Source organism: Puma concolor, chromosome A3 (genome assembly GCF_028749965.1).
Source record: "Puma concolor isolate L17-30 chromosome A3, mPumCon1.1.hap2, whole genome shotgun sequence".
In the NCBI taxonomy this organism is placed as follows: domain Eukaryota; kingdom Metazoa; phylum Chordata; class Mammalia; order Carnivora; family Felidae; genus Puma; species Puma concolor.
In genome coordinates, this window is record NC_141669.1 from 129049099 (window position 1) to 129070339 (window position 21241).

At 49.6% G+C, this 21241-nt stretch overlaps 1 protein-coding gene across 1 annotated transcript; it reads left to right on the forward strand.

Moving 5' to 3' along the window:
* Window positions 1-4087: 4087 nt before the first annotated feature.
* LOC147582785 (somatomedin-B and thrombospondin type-1 domain-containing protein-like) lies at window positions 4088-20805 on the forward strand. The gene is made up of 6 exons (XM_086702818.1): window positions 4088-4116; window positions 4220-4431; window positions 13289-13483; window positions 14878-14956; window positions 16477-16653; window positions 20688-20805. Exons 1-6 carry the CDS (start codon window positions 4088-4090, stop codon window positions 20803-20805), a joined length of 810 nt encoding a protein of 269 aa, XP_086558944.1.
* The last annotated feature ends 436 nt before the right edge of the window (window positions 20806-21241 follow it).

A 21241-nucleotide genomic window follows, 5' to 3' on the forward strand; every position in this document is an offset into this window, starting at 1 on the left:
AAAGTGAATAAATAAACATTTTTTTAAAAAGATAATAATAAATTGTTATTTTAAGCCTGCATATTCTGGGGTGGTTCATTATGCAGCAGTAGGTAATTGACACAGGGGTGAAGGGAGACTGAGTAGCCTTCCTGCCCCCACCCAGAGCACAGTGCCCTGCAGCCCAGACCCGTGGGGAGAGGGGTGCCGCCCCTCAGCTGGACAGCTCATTGCATTCTGATGGGTCCTTTTCTCCCTGCTACGAGGTGAATCAGCTTCTCTCTGTGCACACAAATGTGGCATCTGCCAAGAGCCCCACAGCCCCCAGGACCCTCACAAAAGGGCAGCGTGGGAGGTTTCCTGGGAACTGGGTCACCAGTTACTTGGATGCTTCAAACCCGGCAGGACAGAGAGAAGCCACAAAAGCAGGGGGGCTGAAAACTACAGGAAGCTGCTGGTCCTCGTCATGGGGTATGCTCAGGGACATGCCATGGTCAGGAGTGGCTGCTTGCCCCCACTTGACCCTTACATCGACAGAGACTGCCTCTCTTTCTCTCTCTCTGCCTCTCTTTCTTGGTAGTGAAAACGTTTGTAAATCAATATTCTATATTATATCAATATTATATATAATATGCATATTATATATCTTTTATTATATGTGTAATTAAAATGCACCACCCCTTCCCACCCTTCCCACCCCCATTCAGTTCTCTAGAGGCAATCACTTTTTTCCCCACATTTATTTGAATAGGTAATATAGGCATGAGGTAAACACTTCCAAAAATACCACTTGGCTCCTCTCCCCAAAGGCAACCATTCTTACCAATTGATTACATCCCCTTCCAGAGATATGCTTTGCATATGTCAGCATATAATATAAATATACTTTAACAACAGAAATGGTGACCTGTTACATTGCTATGCACCCTGCTTTTTTGCCTCACAGTGTATCTCGAAGATCTAACACATAAGTGCATCAACTGCTTTATTAATTTAGGAGACTGTACAATATCCCCTGATAGGGATGGATCATGATAGATTTAACCAGCCCCTACTCAGGGACGGTGAGAGCGACGCCAACTTTTTGACATTACAATGAAGTAGCAAAGAACCTTGTTCTAATGTTTCCCTGCACATGAGTGCCTCTATCTGTAAGGATTCCTGAGTCAAAAGTATGTGCTCTTATAGTGTTGGTAGCTAATGACAAACCGTCCTCCAAAAAGATTGTATGGATGTACTTGTCCACCACCTTCGTACTCAAGGGTTCCTTTCTTCTCACCCTCCTCAATTCTATGTAAATAAAAACCAAACTTTCAGACCTTTGCTGGTGTCTCCGTACTTTGATATTTGCAGTGTCTTATTAGGAGAGCATCTTCACATGTTTAGTTGGCATGACAACCACTTCTAACCTTTATAGCTATTTCTTCTAGTTGTTATTTCCATATAGCTAAATAATGTACTTATGTGGACATTTTGTTGATTTATCAGTTTAGACATTATCTATTGATTTTTGCCCCAATACATGAGGATTTAGTTCACTTATAGTATCCCTGTGTGTCCTTTGTCTTTGTGCCCTTCCTTCCTCCTCCCTTTATTTATGAAAAATATTACTGACTTCCCACTTTTCTTTTGGGGGTGCCTGGGTGGCTCAGTCAGTTAAGCGTCTGACTTTGGCTCAGGTCATGGTCTCAGGGCTCATGAGTTCAAGCCCTGTGTCAGGCTCTGTGCTGACAGCTCAGAGCTTGGAGCCTGCTTGAGATTCTGTGTCTCTGTCTCCCTCTGCCCCTCCCCTGCTCGCACTCAGTCTGTCTCTCTCTCAAAAATAAATAAACATTAAAAATTTTATTAAAATAGACTTCCATTTGTTAGAGAAGTTTTAGATACACAGTACAATTGAGCAAAAAGCAGAGTTCCCATATAGCTCCTGCTCCCCACCCAGATTCCACCACTATCAACATCCCCCACCAAAGTGGTACATTTGTTACAATCATGAACCTACGTGGACACATCATTATCACCCAAGTCCATAGTTTATATAATGGTTCAGTCTTGGTATTAGCAGTAGATTCTATGGGTTTTGACAGTGAATAATGACTTGTATCCACTGTTATAGTATCATACAGAACTATGTCTAAAGATCTTTCATTGCTCCTTTTCGCCAACCCTGGAAACCATTGATATTTTTACTGTCTCCATGGTTTTGACTTTTCTTTTTTATTTATTTATTTATTTTTTAATTTTTTTTTCAACGTTTATTTATTTTTGGGACAGAGAGAGACAGAGCATGAACGGGGGAGGGGCAGAGAGAGAGGGAGACACAGAATCGGAAACAGGCTCCAGGCTCCGAGCCATCAGCCCAGAGCCTGACGCGGGGCTCGAACTCCCGGACCGCGAGATCGTGACCTGGCTGAAGTCGGACGCTTAACCGACTGCGCCACCCAGGTGCCCCAGGTTTTGACTTTTCTAAATGTCGTATAATTGGAATCATGCAGTATGTAGCCTTTTCAGATTGGCTTCTTTTACTCAGTAACATGCCTTTAAATTTCCTCCATGTCTTTTCATGGCTTGATAGCTCATTTCTTTTTAGTGCTGAATAATATTCCATTGTCCGGATGTACCACAGTTTATTTATCCATTCACCTACTGAAGGATATGTTGGTTGCTTCCAAGTTTCGACAATTATGAATGAAGCTGCTATAAACATCCATGTGAAGGTTTTTGAATGACATAAGCTTTCAACTCATTTGGGTAAATAACTCATTTGGGTCAATACCAAGGAGTGCAATTTACTGGATCCTATGCTAAGACTATATTTAGTTTTCTAAGAAACCGCTAGACTGTCTTCCAAAGTGGCTGTGCCATTTTGCATTCCTACCAGTGGTAATGAGAGTTCCTGTGGCTCCACATCCTCGTCAGCATTTGGTGTGGTCAGTGTTTTGAATTTTAGCCACCCTAGTAGGTATATAGTGGTATCTCATTGTTGTTTTAATTTGCAATTTCCTAATGACACATGATGTTGAGTATCTTTTCATATACTTACTTGCAATCCATATATCTTCTTCTGTGGGGTGTCTGTTTAGATCTTTTGCCCATTTTTATTTTTATTTTTTTATTTAAAATTTTTAAATGTTTATTTATTTCGAGAGAGAGTGAGCGAGTGAACAGGGGAGGGGCAGAGAGAGAGGGAGACACAGAATCTGAAACAGCCTCCAGGCTCTGAGCCATCAGCCCAGAGACAGACAGGACCCTAGATATCGACCTGAGCCGAAGTGGGACGCTTACCAGACTGAGCCACCCAGGCGCCCCTACCTTTTCTTTAAAAAAAAAAAAAGAAATTATAAACATTTTAAATGTTTGCACCCTTTTTTACATTTTATTTTTTAGTTTAATTAAAAAAATTTTTTGAGAGACAGTGTGAGCATAGGAGGGGCAGAGGGAGAGGCAGAGGGAGAGAATCTTAAGCAGGCTCCACGGCCAAGGTGGAGCCCAATACAGAGCTGGATCTCATGACTATGAGACCATGACCTGAGCGGAAATCAAGAGTCCAAGGCTTAACTGACTGAGCTATCCAGGCACCCCCAGATAATTCTTCTTTACCAGATGTGTCTTTTGCAAATTTTTTTCTTCCAGTCTACAGGTTGTCTTCTCATCCTCTTGAGTGATATGGTTTTGTTAAAAAAAACACACAACTATTTTAAGGTTTAAAAGTGAGTCCATTCAAAGAAAAATATTGGTAGGGATATAGCAAAAAATAAAGGTACATCCAAGGGACCCAGGTTTGGACAATCCTGACGACACTCCTAAAGTACGGTAACGCAGCCTGGCTCCCAGGCTCCTTTCCTGGCAATTACTATGCCTACCACTATTTTTAATAGTATTGACAGCTATTGTTGGTATTACTGGTAATATGATTATGATTAGTGGCTATTACCGTTATCACTATAACAATACACAGCACTATCGTCATCTCTTACAACACACTGCTTTGATGAGCCTCTACTCCCTCTATCTCCCTGGAAACTGGGGGCCGTGGGGCCCCCTTGGGAAGTTGTTGAGGTTATTACCCTTATCTTGGTTCCACTAGCTGTGCAAAGTTTGGATCGGACCAATGGGCGACGGGCATCAGCTCCTTGACAGGTGGGAGGTGGGTCTGGGGACGGGTCGGGCCCGTAGCCTCCGCCCCAAGACGGGGCGGGCCAGGTGGGGTCGGTCCCCGCCGGCGTCCGTGTTCGGTCCCCAGCCTGAGCCCGGCCACGGCCTTGCGCAGCGCGACGCGGGTCCTGCCCCTGGCGCTCGCCCTGACGGTGGTGGCCCGGGTGTCCTGGGCCCGGGGGCCGTCGGGCGCGCTCTGGCCCGGGGAGGGCCGCGCCGCGCTGGGCCGCTGCTGTCCCGGCCGCGATCCGACCTGCGTCGCCCGCGGGCCCCCGCGCTGCTTCTGCGACCAGGCGTGCGGTGCGGTGCGGTGCGGGACTGCCGCGCGGACTGCGCGCGGGTCCGCCCCGGTGCGCCAGGAGGAGCCCGCGGGGCCATGGGCGCGGAGGGGAGCAGGATTAAGGGGGTGCGGCGGCGGCAGGAAGGAAGCCGCCCACGGAGGGGCCCTGGGCACAGAGAAGCGCGCGAGCAAGGCGCGAGGGGGGCTCCCGCGCGCAGGACGCAGCAGGGAAGAGCGGGCTGTGCGGCTGCGGGCGGACCGAGATGCGTGCGGCGTGGACAGGGTTGCGCGAGTCCCGGGGGCCGAATGGAGAAGGACGCGTGGAGAGTTAAGGGCTGTTTGGGAGGTGAGGGCGCAAGGACCGCGCGCGGGTCCAGGGGGGCGGCACGAGGGTAGGGTGCCTCGCGGAAGAGGGGCGCTCGCCAGGCACGGGTCGGGGCGTGGAGCACCGAACGGAAATGGGCGGGTCGGGGCACACAGGGCCGCGAGAGAGGAGGGGGCGCGTGAGGTCAGAGGGGCTCGGAAAGCATCGAGGGGTGCGAGGGAGGGAAGGGCGCTTGGATTGGGGTAGGGTGGCCAGATCTGGCAAATTCAAATACAGGACGCCCATTTAGACTCAAATTTTAGATAAAAGATCGTTTTCAGTCGAAGTATATCCTAAATATTGCATGGGCCATATTGATGTTAAAAAGAGATTGTTTTTCTGAAATTCGAATCTAACTGGGCGTCCCGGATTTTATCTGGCAACGCTGGATGGGGCAAGGATAGAGGGTTACGGATGGAGTGCGGCCGGGGAGCGGGCAGGGAGTTCACAAGGCACAGGGAGAAGGTGATGAGAACCGAGGGGGGCGAGGGGGGCGCTGAAACCTGGAGGGAGCTTGGAGTGGAGGGACCCGGGGCTGGGTGGTCTGGGAAGGGCGGAGGAACTGCGGGTGTGGGGTGTGGCGGGGAGCAGGTTAAAATTTGGGTAGGCCGGCGGAGGCAGAGGGACCTGATCCATAAGTAGGTAACACAGGCCTGTGGCCGCCAGACCAAGATCCAAACACGCCCTCTAATAAAGACCCTGCCAGAGTGGTATCCACTAGGCTTGGAAATTAGGGGCTGCCTTTTTATTTTATTTTGTTTTTTAAAGTAAGCTCTAAGCCCAAAGTGGGGCTTGAACTCATGACCTGGAGATCAAGAGTCCCATGCTTCACTGACTGAACCAGCCACGTGCCCCAGGGTCTGCTTCTGAGATAGTAATGGGAGGACTCTGCCTTTTTCATATTCTGGAAGGAAATTTTTCACAGCCACTGGAGACAAAAATCTAAATTGTGGCACCCTGTAAAGTGATGCCATCCAACTTTCCTTTGTCAGGGAGAAAAGCTGGTGGACTCTTCCACCCTGAGACATCAGTGGGGCTTCTTTCAGGAAATTTACATTTAAAAGAGGGGACGATTTTTAAAAATTCAAAATTGAAGGGACCTGACTTTTATTATCACCTACGTACTCTGTGCCCATGGGCTGCACTGGGTGTCTCATCAAATCTGATTACTTTCTGCCAGCACACTGGGGTTCTGGCCTACAATAATGTGCCTGTTCAGTAGGGGGGGAAAAGCTTAGCTTGGGGGAGAGGGTTTTGGCCAGCCAAGGCCATCCGGCGGGATTTGGGTCTGGATCCAATCCTATGTCTTCTAGCTCTTAGTGCTAGCTTCCCACAAGTTTGAGTGGCTAATGGTGGACATTCGGGCAACAGTGAGAGGGAAAAGTAATTTGGGGCATGGTATATTCCTAAATCATAGCAAGTGAGCCTCCCCCCCAGATTAAATTTGCTGAAGGACTGTCTTGGGACAACTTTTGTACTCCTTTGCTTTCTGTGCAGAGAGAGCAGGCAGCCATGGGGTCATTTAGAGTGTGGGGCTGACATCTCTCCTTTCCCTGTAGCCACAGGGGCTCCCCTGCCACAGCCCAGGAATGGGGGCCTCAGGAAGAGGACCAGGCAGAGGGATCAGAGGGTTCACTTTCCCACGGTCTGACCTACACCTACAGAATCACAGGATTTTATCAGCTCTCTAGTGTATTCCTTTGCATAAAGAGCTTGGGCTCATGGGCCCAGGAGCCTCAAAGCTTTGCCGTCCTCTTTGTTTTGTTCTTTTGGGAAGGCAGCAAAAAAGCAGCAGGCCTAGGATCTGCCCCTGTGTCTGGGCTGGGCGGAGCCGAGGGCTTGAATGGAGCAGGGATAGGTTCACTTTCCCACCCCCTGGGGGAGCAGGGCAGGAGGGGATGCGGGGGACCAGTAGGGAGGCAAGAGATGGGGAGGAGAGAAGAGTGTGTTTTTTCATGAGATATATAGGAGTTCAAATTTACTGACTTCAGTAATCGATGGTAGTGGGCAGTGATGTTGAGTTTGATTAAAAACCCCCTAACGTTTACTGAGTACATACCGAGTGCCAGGGAGGTACTGTTTTAAGTGCTTTAAATAAATTGTCTCTTTTAAGCCTCATAACGGCCTTACAGAATAGATGGGGTTGTTGTGTCCATTTTACAGATGAAGCACAGAGAGGTGGTGCCCTGCTCCAAGTTGCACAGGTATTAAGCAGCAGATACGGGATTTGGACCCCAGCAGGCTGGCTCCAGACCACAGCATTATATGGTTGCTTGAGGGAGGGGGCGTCTGAGGCATGTTGGCGAGGGAGGCTTGACCCTCCAGGTGAAAGAGCAGCCCTTGACATTTCCCGCATCTTGTGCGGTACAGTAGGTGGTCATCTGCTGTGTGCCCAGGCCGGCGAGAAACAGTCGGGTCTAGGAAGATGAGGCTGTGGTTCGCCTCAGGCTTACAGCCCATATTTGGGTAGCTACGAAAGAAATAAACACTTTCAGTCAGAGCAAGATGCAGCTTAGCAATGGTTGGTGAGGATGGAGTGGAGGCAGGGAGAGGGTGGGGCTGGAGCCATTAGTTAGAAACCAGTTTCACATTTTTCAAGTTCTTTACCGAATGTTTTCACGTATTTTATACTCTTTTTTTTCAATGTTTTTTTTTTTTTTTTTGAGGGACAGAGACAGAGCATGAGTGGGGGAGGGGCAGAGAGAGAGGGAGACAAAGAATCCGAAGCAGGCTCCAGGCTCTGAGCTGTCAGCACAGAGCCCGTCGCGGGGCTCGAACCCATGAACCGTGAGATCATGACCTGAGCGGAAGTTGGACGCTTAACCGACTGAGCCACCCAGGCACCCTATATTCTCTTTAATTCCCACTTCAGGGGCGCCCGGGTGGCTCAGTGGGTTGAGCGTCCGACTTCCGCTCAGGTCATGATCTCACAGTCCGTAAGTTCGAGCCCCGCGTCGGGCTCTGTGCTGACAGCTCAGAGCCTGAAGTCTGTTTCGGATTCTGTGTCTCCCTCTGTCTCCGCCCCTCCCCTGCTCATGCTCTGTCTCTGTCTCAAAAATAAAAAACATTAAATAAATAAAAACATTAAAAAAAATAATAATTCCCACTTCAACCCTGTGAGGATCAATGTCCTCACTTATGCACTTGAGTCCTCATTGTACTAACCGATGCTCTTAGGGTTGTGGCATAATTCCTATTATGTAAATGAACAAGGGAATTTATTGGCCCAATCCACGGATTTTGGCTTCAGGCATGGCTGGATCCCAGGACTCCACGGATGTCGTCACGATTCTTTCCACCACTCAGCTCTGCTTGTGTTAGCTCATTTTCAGGCACACTGTCACCAGGTGGTGGCAGAGGTAGTACCCAACAGCTCCAGACTGTGTCCCTCATGAAATGAGAGCATCCTTTTCCCAGCTGTTCCAATCAAAATCCTAGGGATGGTTCTGTTAGGCCCCACTGGGTCACAGGCTCATTCCAGATCCAGTCAATTGCTGAGCTTAGGGAGAAGGAATATGCAATTGGCCCTGTCTGGGTCACATACTCCATCCTAGGAATGACAGCGTGAGGTCAACTCTGTTCAAACCATGTGGGTGGAGAGTGGGGAGGGTTGGTTCCCCAAAAGAAAACTTGAGGTGGTGTTACCAGAAGATGAGGGTAAGGAGGCTGGGAGGGCAGAAATGACAGCTGCCCAAAGTTGAGCTGTGGGAGACCATGCGTTTCAGGAAACTCAAAGTGAAAACCGTGCTGAGATATTAAATGGGAGGAGTGAGTGAGTGACTGCGGTGTGTTGTAGGAACACTTATGAGTTTTAGTCACTAGGCTTGGGGATCTCTATGATCCACTATCAAAAAAGACCTTTGGTGAACACTGCAATGAATAGGAGACAGGAAACACAAAGGATTTCAGGTAACAGTCTAGAGCTAGAACTACATTCCGGAAAAATCCTTTTGGTAAGCAGTGAGGAGGATGGACAGTCAGGGGGCTGGGCAATGGGGTTCAGAGAAGAAGGTGGGGTTTTGATTATTCAGAAAGGATTTCCCCAGGAGCTTGGGCCTGTTGGAGTAGGGGCAGGGGTCCAAAGGGACTGTGGGAAGTTTGGTCTGGCTCCAGCAGGCTCAGATGGCACGATGTTATCTGAGTCTCCAGGGTTGGGTGAGCAACCTTAAACCACCCCTCAACCCCTCTTTTTTTGCTAGAATTTTTCCTTTGCTCAGAAAAAAAGGGGCATGGCCTTTTTTGAGAAACACTGCCATCTGGTGGTATCTTTTTGCAACGCCAACTTGTGGTCTTCTTTTGCTGTTGCTAAGGCAAGATTTGCTCGTTTGTTATTCACGGACTCAGTACTTACTGGGTCCCTGTGTGCCAGGAACTGTGCTTGGCACTGGGATTCAGCAGGGAACAGGGGCCCTGCTTCCGGGGAGCTGACATTCTAGTGGAGGAGGCTGATGACATATGATTAATCACATGAATGTATTGAGGTCACGACCCCAGGCCCAGGTGAGACGTGATGACCGTTCCCTGGGAGTGTCACATGTGTATCCTCCTTGCTGACTTCACAGATGCCAGCAACATGCAAAGGAATCTGCAGAGTGGTGCTTGCCTAATTTTCTGCAAAATCTCTCACCTGCTTGGTAGGCAGGGTAGGGGATCATGGTGGGACTTTGCCAAGCCAGTGCCTGTGATCTGCAGTCTGCCTGCCAGGTTGTCCAGCCACTCTGTGGGCACTTCCAGTGACATAGAACTCCTTTCTTCTAGAAGCTTCTTCTGTAGACTATCCGTTCTTGTCTGGACAACAGCAGTGGCAGTCTTCCTGGTCTCCCTCTTTCTGTTCTCACCCACATGCAGCAGCCAGAGACATCCTGTTAAAACCTGAAATGTGGGGGCGGCTGGTTGGCTCAGTCAGTTAAGCGTCCAACTCTTGATTTTGGCTCAGGTCATGATCTCACGGTTTGCGAGTTTGAGCCCCGCGTCGGGCTCTGCACTGACCCCGTGGAACCTGCTTGGGATTCTCTCTTTCCCTCTCTCTCTGCCCCTCCCCTGCTCATGCTCTCTCTCTCTCTTCCTTCTCTCTCTCTCTCCAAAAATAGATAAATAAACATTAAAAAAAAACCAAACCCTGAAATGTGATCATGTCACTCCTCTGCTCAGAATTTGGCAATGGCTCTTTTTCATGCTTAGAATAAAATCCAAACTCCCTACAGTAGTCATCAGAGCCCTGGATGCTATCACCATTTCTCCCTCTCTGACCTCACTTCCTATCACTTTCCTTCTGCTTGTTCTGCTCCAGCCACTCTGTCCCTCCAACATCCGACCTTGACCCTGCCTCAGGGCCTTTGCACCACCTGATCCCTCTGCCTGGAACACTTCCCCCGCAGATGCTTACACAGCCCCCTCTCTCACCTCCTCAGACATCCTTTGTCACAGGAGCCTTCTGTGACTCCTCCATCTGAAACAGTGTCTTATCACCCACCGCTGCCCCTCTTATTCTGCTTTGTTCGTTGCCAGAGCATCAGTCACTGAACTTGGATAATGTGCTGTTTGCTGTCTGTTTCCCGGATGGAATGTCAGCTGCTCGAGGGCACGGCTTTTTCTGCTTTGCTCGTCTGTGTTCGCAGAACCCAGACCAGTGCTTAGCACACAGTAGGCCCTAAATGCATCAAGACCCCTGTCGTATTGAGCATTTACAGTCTGCACAGTGCTTCTCATTTGTCATTGCGCCGATCCTGTGAGACTGCAGTTTGAATCCAACTTCGACGCCAACGCCTTGCCTCGGCTCAGATATTCCACCCCCTTAAGCCCCACTTGCCTCCCCTGCGAGATGGATTTGACAACAGTGCAAATACATTTGGAGCCGGGGTCCTGGCAGGCGACAGATGGTACACCCAGAACAGTTGAATGGAAGAGAATTTGATGAGGGCTCTATTCACAAAGGTGAGGGCAGGGGTGCAGGAGGAAATGGTGTTCTGGGAGCCTGGTGAGAGCAGGATCCGTGGCCGAGGCTCCCCCACCCAGGAAGGAGGGCTGGGCTCTCTTCCCTGCTGGCTCCTGCCCTCCCCACCCCCTCCCCCAAGTCACCTGGCAGCCAGCTGCCCAGGGAGCCTCTGTGATGCACAGGCTTCCTGAGGCCACAGGACAAAGAAGGATCCAGGAGAGCACAACATCCTAAGATTGTTGGCAGGATTACAGGAGGTCAGTATGTGACTTGCCTGGTCCAGCACCAGCGACATAATCAGTGTCGTTATTAGGTGGATGGTGAAAGCAGTCAATGATTTTGAGGTGGTCATACCTCATTCATGTTGCTGAATTGGGACATGTCTCATAGCTGATGAGTGCTTTTCATGAGGACAGACTTCATCTTCCTTGTTCACCCCTGGACAGTGCCTGGCTCATAGCAGACTCTTGGTAAATATTTGTGGAATGAGTGAATGAATTCTGACAGTTGTAGCTGCCTTGTGTGTGTGTGCGTGTGTGTGTGTGTGTGTGAGTGTGCTGACACATCTGTAGAAATTCTCTTCCCGGTGAAGTCCTCAGATCCTGTGTTTTGGCTTGATTTCCTTCTCTGTCTCGTTTGGTCCCGTTCTGATCCGGGGCTATGGAATTGGATAAAGATGTTGAAGGTCCCAGGGGCTCCATCATCAGCAAATACCTACCCAACACAGCCCCCAACCGTGGTAGGCACACAGAGCATCTCAAGGACCCCGACACCCAGCGCCTTCCCTCTTTCATTGTGATGAGCCATTTCAGACATACTCCACTACAACAAACCATCATGCGAAGCTAAGAAACAAGTCTTGAGGAATGCCACTGTGGCACTTCTGAGTTCCCCTCCCCTCCCCCCCCCACCCAGTGGCTCTCCTTCCTTCTCTCCTCAGAGGTAACTGCTATGCTGAATTTGGTATTTACAGTTCCCCTGCATATGTGCGCCTGTGTTTACATACACAAATATATGCAATGAATACATATGTACGGTCTGTTCTCATGATTCACAGTAGTTATGTTCCATGAAATCACAGCAAACACTGACTTAATGAATACCGAACCATTGCTCCTAGGGAAATAAGCACACCTGTATCTCACAGAGACTATGATCTTAAATCCTAAAGCCACTCATTTTGGTAGATTCTATTTCCTTTGGTTTACAAAAGAGGAAGCTGAGGTTCAGGGGTGTCAAGGGGTTGGCCTGAAGCCGCCTCCCTACCGGGTGCCAGAGCTGGGATTCAGACCGGGTAGACCTGGCCCCAGGGCTGAAGCTCCACCCGCGGCCTCCACCCAGGAAGGCACATCGGCCTGTTCGACCTCAGCCGAGAACGTGTGACTCAGAATTTTCACTGCTCTGCCCGTGTCGGTGAACGGCCGCCGAAGCACCTTAAAGTATTGATTTGGGGGTTACAAATAAATTTTAGCAGAAGGTGAATTGGCAAATACAGAATCTGGGAATAATGAGGATTGACCATATATATTCTCATGTATATGAGTCCTGTATGAATTAATTTTTTTGAGTTTTATTTCTCTATTTAGAGTGAGAGTGCGAGCCGGGGGAGGGGCAGGGAGAGAGGGAGAGGGAGAGAATCCCAAGCAGGCTCCACACCAGCAGGACGGAGCCCGATGCAGGGTTCGAACCCACGAACCGTGAGATCAGGATCTGAGCCGAAACCCAGAGTCAGACACCCAACTGATTGAGCCACCCAGGTGCCCCTACCTGTACGAATTCTTAAACACCGTAGAGCACCGTCTTGCAGGTTCTAAAACTGTAAATACTATCACGCCAGAACTGGCTTCTGCAAGGGGTTTCCTTCCACCCCATGATGTTGCTAGTGCAGCTGTGGTTCGTTTCACTGCTGCAACAGAAAAGCTAGTGTTTATTGAGTACTTGCTATGTACCAGGAGCAAGCGCTTTATGTTCATATCTGGCTGAATCCTCAAGGCCACCCTATCACATGAATATTGCTATTGTTTCTGTTTGACAAAGGAAGAAACTGAGGGATGGGGAGGTGAAATCAGTTGCCATTAAGAGCTTAGGAAACATTTAATTGTTTAAAAAATGTTTCTTTTATTTTTGAGAGAGAGAGAGAGGGAGAGAGAGAGTAGGAGGGGGAGGGGCAGAAAGGGGGGAGAGAGGATTCAAAGCAGGCTCTGTGCTGACAGCAGAGAGCCCGATGTGGGGCTCGAATTCACAAACGCTGAGATCATGTCCTGAGCCGAAGTCAGATGCTTAACCAACTGAACTGCCCAGGCGCCCCAGGAAACACTAATTGAAAGAATGAGTGATGGAGACAGCCCAATGGTCACCGGCAGGATGGTGGGTAAATAAAACATGAAATTCCAAGTTTCCTTGGACCTATAAACAGTGGTCATAGAGGAACTTTCAAGGAAGGCAGGGACTCAGGTTTGCACGAGTTCTAGGGGCCATGTGGTGTTTTGGGGGGTTTGTGTGGGGAAGGTGAAGACCTGGCCGCTGGCCAGCCACATTCCGCACAAGTTACCCTTGGAGACCCCGCCTTCTCTTTCAGGGGTCTCCTGTGTCGTGGCCGAGTGGAGTGGCTGGGGTCGCTGTCTCAAGCTCTGCCAGATCTCCCATCGCGTCCGCCAGAGGCATGTCCTGAGGGAGCCAAGGAACGGGGGTGCCCCCTGCCCCCCGCTGGAAGAGCGGGCCGGCTGTGTGGATGACCAGAGGCCCCAGGGAGCAGAGTGCCAGCAGTCTCTAAGTGAGTTGGAGCGGCTCCGGGGTGGTGGTGTGGGGCAGCTGTCGGGGGGAACCACCTGGCTGGACGTGGGGGCCTTCCACGAGTTCCTGGGTGGGGTCTGAGTTTAGGACTTTTGTCTTCCCTTACCCTGATTTGCCCTCCTCACCTTGTGAATGAGGTGAGGAGCTCTGGCTTCCTCTGGACATCTCGGTGCCAAGCACTTTGCCACATTATTGACTCTATGAGGCCAGTGTTACTATTCCCATTTTACCGAAGGGAAACCGAGACTCAGAGAGGCACAAAACTTGCCCAGGGTGCACGGCTCGTTCTGTAACATCTTATTCAGCTCTCACCATAACTCTATGAATAGGTACTAATATCATCTCCATTTGCTGACGAGGAGATTGAGGCTCAGAGAGGAGTAGGAACTTGACCAACATCACTCAGCTGTAAGAGGGAGAGCTTCTCTGCACTCTCCTCAGGGCCGTAGGTTGCACCAAAAAAGGCACTACGGATGTTGGAAGAGAGGAGGAAAGGCCAATTGTTATTACATATGTTATGGCAAAGACCAAACCCAGTCCTAATGGCAGCAGCAGGGAGAGAGGCCTGGGATGCCCTGGTGCGGCCCTCGTCTAGGTCACAAGCATCATTTAGTTCAATGCCGAATCATTCAGGGAATGGGGCAAGGTAGGGAATGTCCTTTGGCTTTTTAATTTTCCTGAGGAATCTCCACTCTCTTATGGACCAACTCTCTGTTCACCTCCTCTTTGCTCTCTGTCTGCTCTAGGAAGAAAGAAACCTGGCAGTTGGCTCAACAAAATATTTTTATTGGTTCATTTATCCATTCCCCTGTACCTCCTTTCTTCCATCCTTCCATCTTCCTATCCACTCATTCGTCTGCTCATCCGTCTACCTTTCCGTCTATCGATTTCTTTTCTTCATTCATCTATCCATCCACCTGTCATCTCTCCATCCATCCTTCTTTCCATTCATCAGCTCTTCTACCAATCATCTATCCTCCCACTTCCCCGTTTATTTATCCGTCAGCCATCCATTCTCCCTTTCTTTCTTCCATCATTTCAGCTAGCCAGCCATCCATTCACTCCGCTGGGAGGTTTTGTCTACTCTGTTTTACTCATTCATTCATGGAAATCATTCATTTGAAACCCTTTTATTGAGACCCACTCCGCAGCCCACTGTGCTAGTCCCTGAGACACAGAGATCAATCTGACCCTGCCCCCAGTGTTGCTAAATGGTACAAGTGGGGCTCACATACCCAGTTACCAGATCCCACGTTCTCCTTTGGGTTGCCATAGAAATAGCTCAAACACCAGCAGTATCTGACCCTGCTTCCTGTGGTGTCATAGTCTGGGGGGTGCTGGGCTACCTAACTCTGTTTTCTCCTTGGCCCACAGTCCCTGCTCTGATAGCCACAGATAGCTATGGGAAAGAGCGGAAAAAGCAAGGTGTCCCCAAGGAGCAGGAGACACTAGGGTAAGTGAATGCAAATAAACCCAAAGTCAAGGTAAAATTTGTGAACACTTTTCCTTGGATTAAATTTCCATCCTGTCCCTTTCTCTTACTTTGATAGCATCAACACCTCCCCATTTCTTGTCCTGGTTCATTTGTAAGCTCATTAACATGGATTTTTGAAGTCCTTAGTAATGGGTCTCCATTCAACTTCGTTCATTTGTTCATTCATTCACTTGGTGTTTATTAAATGCCTGTTATATGACAGGTACTTGGGGCTACAGCAAGGAACAAAAAAGGACAGAACTACTTGCAGGGTACTCACAGGATGAGGGCAAGAATCCTCCAAATAAACCACCAAAAGGGGAAGAGAAAGTGTATTGGGAAGACAAACGTTCCAATTTCCACAGGCTTTTGGTAAGAGACAGATTCTAGAGGGTTCTGGGGCAGCACAGAATGGAAGGGGCTGTGGACAGCTCTGGCTTGTCCTGGAAAAGTCTATTCCTCAGGCCTCCCAGAGGCTGCAGCCACCAGGGGGCAGCAGCCCCACACAGAGTCTCACCTAAGTGCTCCACAGGCTGTGTCTGTCTCTTCCAGAAGGACCGGGCGGTGGGGGGGGGGGGGGGGGGGGGGGGGGCGCGGGGGGGCATTTCCTGCTAATTGTAGAAGAAGTTGGGTAGAAGTAAAATTGTAATTCGCTCATTATTTCAGATACTCCAGAATGGGGGACTGCCCTTTTAAATAATTCTCCCGATACATCTTTTCTATAGAAGAGGATTTTTTGTAAACTGCAGTGGCACCCTCAAGAGTGTCAGCTTGGGCTTTTTTGGGTTTAGGTGGTTCCATTTTAGGCACCGCCACTTAGTTGCTGTGTGACTCTAGGCACGTTATCTCTCTGATGCTCAGTTTCCTAATCTGTAAAGTGGGGCAACACTTCAATGATTCATTCAGCAAATTTTTATGGAGCTGGATACTATTCTAGGAGTTGGACACACCTGTGACCAGAATAAACAGGAGTTGTGCCCTTGCGGCACTGGCATTAGAGTGGGGACGCAGGTGAGAAATAAGCCACATAATCTTTTGGATGTGATGCTTGAAGAGGCTTGATACACAGAAATCCTCAGTGATGTTAGTTTTTTTTTTTTTTTAATGTTTACTCATTTTTGAAAGAGCACAAGCAGGGGTGGGGCGGAGAGAGAGGGGGACACAGAATCCGAAGGAGGCTCCAGGCTCTGAGCTGTCAGCACCAGAGCCCGACATGGGGCTCAAACTCACGAACCGTGAGATCATGACCTGAGCCGAAGTCGGATGCTCAACCGACTGAGCCACCCAGGTGCCCCCTCAGTGAGGTTAGTTTTAAAGAGTAGAGACGGTCTTTTGTTTTATGCAACCATATTCAATTGATGATTATTGGGCTGCCCGGAAGGTTTCTATTCTCAGGGAGAGACTGTACCAACGTGGGTCTACATAAGGCTAGGTACCCAGCAGGTGCTCCATAAATGCTCACGGGTGTTTGGGGGTGGTGTCTCCCTGTGTGGCTGCAGTTACTGTGTTCGGTTCCAGCTGGGGCCCATTCCAGGGAGCTGCCGGCAGGTGAGGGCACTGCATGTCCGGTGGACGAGGTACCTGACCCGAGGCCACACGGTTTGTGTGAGGTGTGAGTGGCCTGCCCAGGACGCCAGGAGCCAGTGCTGCTATGGGGATGGCGGTGGGGCCGGAGGGTAAGCAGCGGAACTTGGGATTGGGGAAGTATGATTGTAGGGCCTGCTGCCTGGGAGACAGAGGTGCTGTAGGAGTGAGGTGCTGATTCCTGGCTGGGGTGGGGCCCATGAGGGTCGTGGCCCCAGTGTCCTAGAAGGAGCAGCTCCTGCTTCTTCCAGCTGCGTGACCTTGGGCAATCTCATAACCTCTCTGAACTCCAGTTTCTTCATCTGAAAATGCAGCTAATAAGAGGGCCTCCTCATGGGACAATGGTAAGGGTTAAACGAAATTTTGCAAATTGAAGACAGAGTATAGTTGATGGCATCCAGAAAGCACTCAAGGAAAGGGAGCTGGTATTATTACTGAATCCTCACAATTCCCTTAAAAGCCAGCTTTGGCTACCCTCATTTTATAGATGGGGAAACCAAGGCTCAGAGAGGCAGTGTGACTTAGTCAAGATCACACAGCAGGATTTGACCCAGATTTGGCTTTTGTCAGCCTCTTACACTGCCTCCTAGAAAGGTAGATGTCTCAGAAAACACTTAGTATATTAATTATAATAGTAGCTAACACTTACTGAGTGCTTACTATGTGCTGAGCATTATTCTAAGGTCTTTTTTTTTTTTTTTATTCATTCATTCATTCAGTAAATATTTGTTGAGCACTTACTATTGAGCATGTGCCAGGCAATGTTTTGGGCACTGGGGAGACGCAATGAACAAAGCAGATGTGGTCCCTTCTCTTATGGAAACAACATTCTGCTGTGTGGAGACAGACATTAGGCAAGTAAATCTGTAATTTGTCAGATGCGAGATACGTGTTAGGGAAAGAAAGCAAAACCAGGCGAAATTTTGTTATTTTTCATGGAAAGCGATACCAAGGAGGTGACATTTGAACAGAAATCTGAAGGGAATGAGGACATGGCCATGTGGCTATCTGGGGAAAGGGAATTCCGGGCAGAAGGAACAGCAAGTGCAAAGGCCCTGAGGTGGGAGTGTGCCACCATCGTGACCAGAGTGGAGTGAAAACATGGGGGAGTGTGGAAGGAAGTGGGGACACATTAACACATATGATGCCATTGAAACATTCCAAGAACTCAAAGTGGACACTTTTAGGACTCTCTCTTTCCATCTGGGGAGATGGAGGTGTAGAGAGGTGCCTAGGGTCACACACCTAGCAAGTGGCAGAAACGGGATTTGAACCCGAACTGATCCAACCCCCGAGCTCTAGAGACTACACTGTTTCTTGCTGACAGTGCTTTCCTAATTCGGGGACTATTATATGAGAGCCTCTCTTCTGGGGTCTGACCGGGGAGTTATTCTCACACTTGCAAGGGTATTAATTTCCTTCTTTCCAAATTGAGCAGCCCTGGAGCAGGGAATGCCAATGCCAGATGGCGCGTCAGGGACGGATGTGTCTGAACAAGAGGCATTGTCACTGCACAGATCTGGGTTCCAAACGCTGCCTTTGGCCCTTCCTAGCCGCATGGCTCCGAGCAAGCCTTCCTCCTGACCCTGACGGTCTCCACCTCTCAGACCAGTAGAAGGATCCTGAGGCCTTTGTACAGCACCTGGCCCCTCAGAGATGCTTAGTGGTGGAAGCCGCTATCATCACACCTAACCTATAAAAATAGGTATAATAATATGTACTTTGTGAAAATGAGATGGAGTGGGCGTGGTGGCCCTGGTGCGCAGTAGGTATCCAATAAACAAGTGGCAGTCATTATGATCACCCTCTAGGGAGGCCCTGTCTGCCCACCTGCCTCCAGCTTCTCTCCCACTTACCTGTCTTAGACCGGAGGCTTTGCCATTACAGATTTGTTCTTTGGGTTAGATGCTCATTACTTAGAGCCTCCGTCTTTCCGTGCATTTTTGGATAAGCCTTTCTAGCCCCCAAACTCTGATTAGTCTTCAGTTTCTCTTTTGGATGCAAACGCTCCAGGATGAGGAACGTGGCACTTTGGTGAGGCTGAGATGGGGGTCACAGGAAGCCCTGCTCCCACTGGGGATGGGCAGCATGGAAAGCAGAGTCTGGGCCGTGCTGGGGACACATCTCTTCCCACCCCGCCCTACCGGGGGCCAGGCTCCCAGAACAGGTGATGGAAGGTCTGATTGGGACATGAGCTCACCAGGCAGGACTGGGCAGGAGGGGGATCAAAGCGGGGACGGAGACAAGCTGTCAGCCGGATTCTTTCCGCGGGCAGCTGGCGAGGGCGGGCATGCAAAGGGCATGGGCCTGGGGAGGGATTAGCCTGTCGGTTGGGGATTTCAGGAGGGTTTATTTAGGCTGAGAAGTGTCCGTGAGTTGGGGACAGGCAGGAGGAACACCTGCCGTAGCCATGCACCTACTGTGTGCCGTGTGCCAAGTAGGTGCTTTACACATTAGTGCTCATTCAGAGCTCACAAGCCCTTTTGAGGCAAGGGGCATTAACTCCATTTATGTAATGAGGTTGGCAACAATAATGGTACTTCATTCGTGAAGTCCCTGTTATGTGCCAAGCTTAGGACGGTGCCCGACATATAATAGGCACCCAATCAGTGTTGGCTGTCATTGTTAGTTCTTATTTTGCATTTTGTAAAGATTTGAATTATACCTACAGAGAATTGGTGGAAACATATACAAACAGCTTAACACATGTTTGGAGGCACCTGGGTGGCTCAGTGGGTTGAGCGACCGACTTCGGCTCAGGTCATGATCTCACAGTTTGTGAGTTTGAGCCCCATGTCGGGCTCTGTGCTGACAGCTCGGAGCCTGCTTCCGATTCTGTGTCTCCCTCTCTCTCTGCCCCTACCCCGTTCACGCTCTGTCTCTGTCTCTCTCTCTCAAGAATAAATAAATATTTTTTAAAAATGTTTTTAAACGCTAATGTTTGGAAAGGAGACACGCATGGATAGTCACCACCCAGGCAAGAAACAGAACCTGGGCAGCCCCCCTCCCCCTGCCTCTGCTAACCGCAACCCTTCCATTCCCCATAAAGGACAGTACCATCCCGACTTTTATGGTAATCCATTATATAGTTTTCTTTTCTTTTTTTAAGTTTATTTATCTTTGAGAGAGAAAGAAAGCGTGTGTGCAAGCAGGGAGGGGCAGAGAGAGAGGGAGACAGAGAATCCCAAGCAGGCTCAGCATAGTGCCTGAATCGGGGCTCAAACTCACAAACCCATGGGCTCATGACCTGAGCCGATATCAAGAGTCAGATGCTTAACTGACTGAGCCACCCAGGTGCCCCCCCCTTTTAAAGTTTATTATAGCTTTCTTCTTTTTTTAATTTTGTAATGTTTATTTATCTTTGAGAGACAAAGAACAAGCAGGGGAGGGGCAGAGAGACAGAGGAGACACAGAATCCGAAGCAGGCTCCAGGCTCTGAGCTGTCGGCACAGAGCCTGATGTGGGGCTCGAACTCACAACCGTGAGATCATGACCTGAGCCGAAGTCGGATGCTTAACCCACTGAGCCACCCAGGCGCCCCTACAGTGTTCATTCTTGTTGCCGAGATGGTTAGCTGATGTGTCCTGATCGTTTTTATTTCCTCTGCACAAAGCATCTCTCAGAACCCGGCCAGTGCTTCAGAGGAATGAAGGTTATGGACAGGCGTGGGCGCTTCCAGGAGCTGGGTCGCACACACCATTGATTCCAGAGCCTGTGTTCTTCGTCGCTGCACTGTGTTGCCTTCCAGCAGGAGGGGGAGGGGAAACAGGGAAGTTAAGCAACTTGCCCAGTTTGCCCAGCAAGGATGTGACCGTGTCACCTGACCAGACCCTCCGAGCTGAGTCTGGATTGCTCCCTTGTGGCCTCTGGGGTCAATGCTGTGCCGCCAGCTCGGGACTAACTCCTCTATCAGGCCGCAGCGCCCGCACGCTTTTAGGGCCCACGAAAATGCTTTGATTTTAACTTCTTTTAAAATCAGAAGAAAAAAGATGAATAATAATAATGATGATCTAATTGTAAGTCCAGCTTGGATTATTGTCTTTACACGATACAGCCGCACGCTATGTATGTAAAACATTTTCTCGGGCCGAAGGGGCTCACAAAGGCAAGCGTCCCTGGAGCCCAGGAGAGTCCTAAGGCCACTGAGTCAGGCCCGTGTCTCCCGGTGCCGAGGAACCTGGGAGAGGCTCGGGCAGCTCCGGGACTGTTCCTGCCCCGAGGTCCACAGCCTCGTCTTCATCTAGCGCCCGGAGACCCCTCACTGCCTAGAGCCCCTCTTTCCCAAGCCTCCCTGGCTGGCAGGGAGATCCCCCAGGGCTTGGGCTCCCAAGGAGAAGGCAGTGGGGAGAAGTGTGCCAATGTGGGACTGGAGGAGCTGCCCTGTCCTTCTGCTGACACTGAAAATAGCTTTGTGCTTCCCTCCGTGCTGGCTTAGTCACAGCCTTGCTGACATCTCCTGCCAGTTCAGGGCGGCCCGAATTTCATCTCTGAAAAACACACTCGCCTGACTTTTACCCTATTCTCCTTGCCTGTAGACTTACCTTTTCGTGTTTTGACTCTCCCCTCCTACTTTTTTTTATTTTTTATTTTTTATTTTTTTTAATTTTTTTCAACGTTTTTTATTTATTTTTGGGACAGAGAGAGAGACAGAGCATGAACGGGGGAGGGGCAGAGAGAGAG

Bases quoted from the DNA above. Each gene is read 5' to 3' on its own strand.
- LOC147582785 (XM_086702818.1), top strand. From the start codon at position 4,088: ATGGGCGACGGGCATCAGCTCCTTGACAG. The intron at 13,484-14,877 runs GTGAGTTGGAGC...CTTGGCCCACAG, and splicing joins AGAGTGCCAGCAGTCTCTAA to TCCCTGCTCTGATAGCCACA. The intron at 14,957-16,476 runs GTAAGTGAATGC...GTGTGGCTGCAG, and splicing joins AAGGAGCAGGAGACACTAGG to TTACTGTGTTCGGTTCCAGC.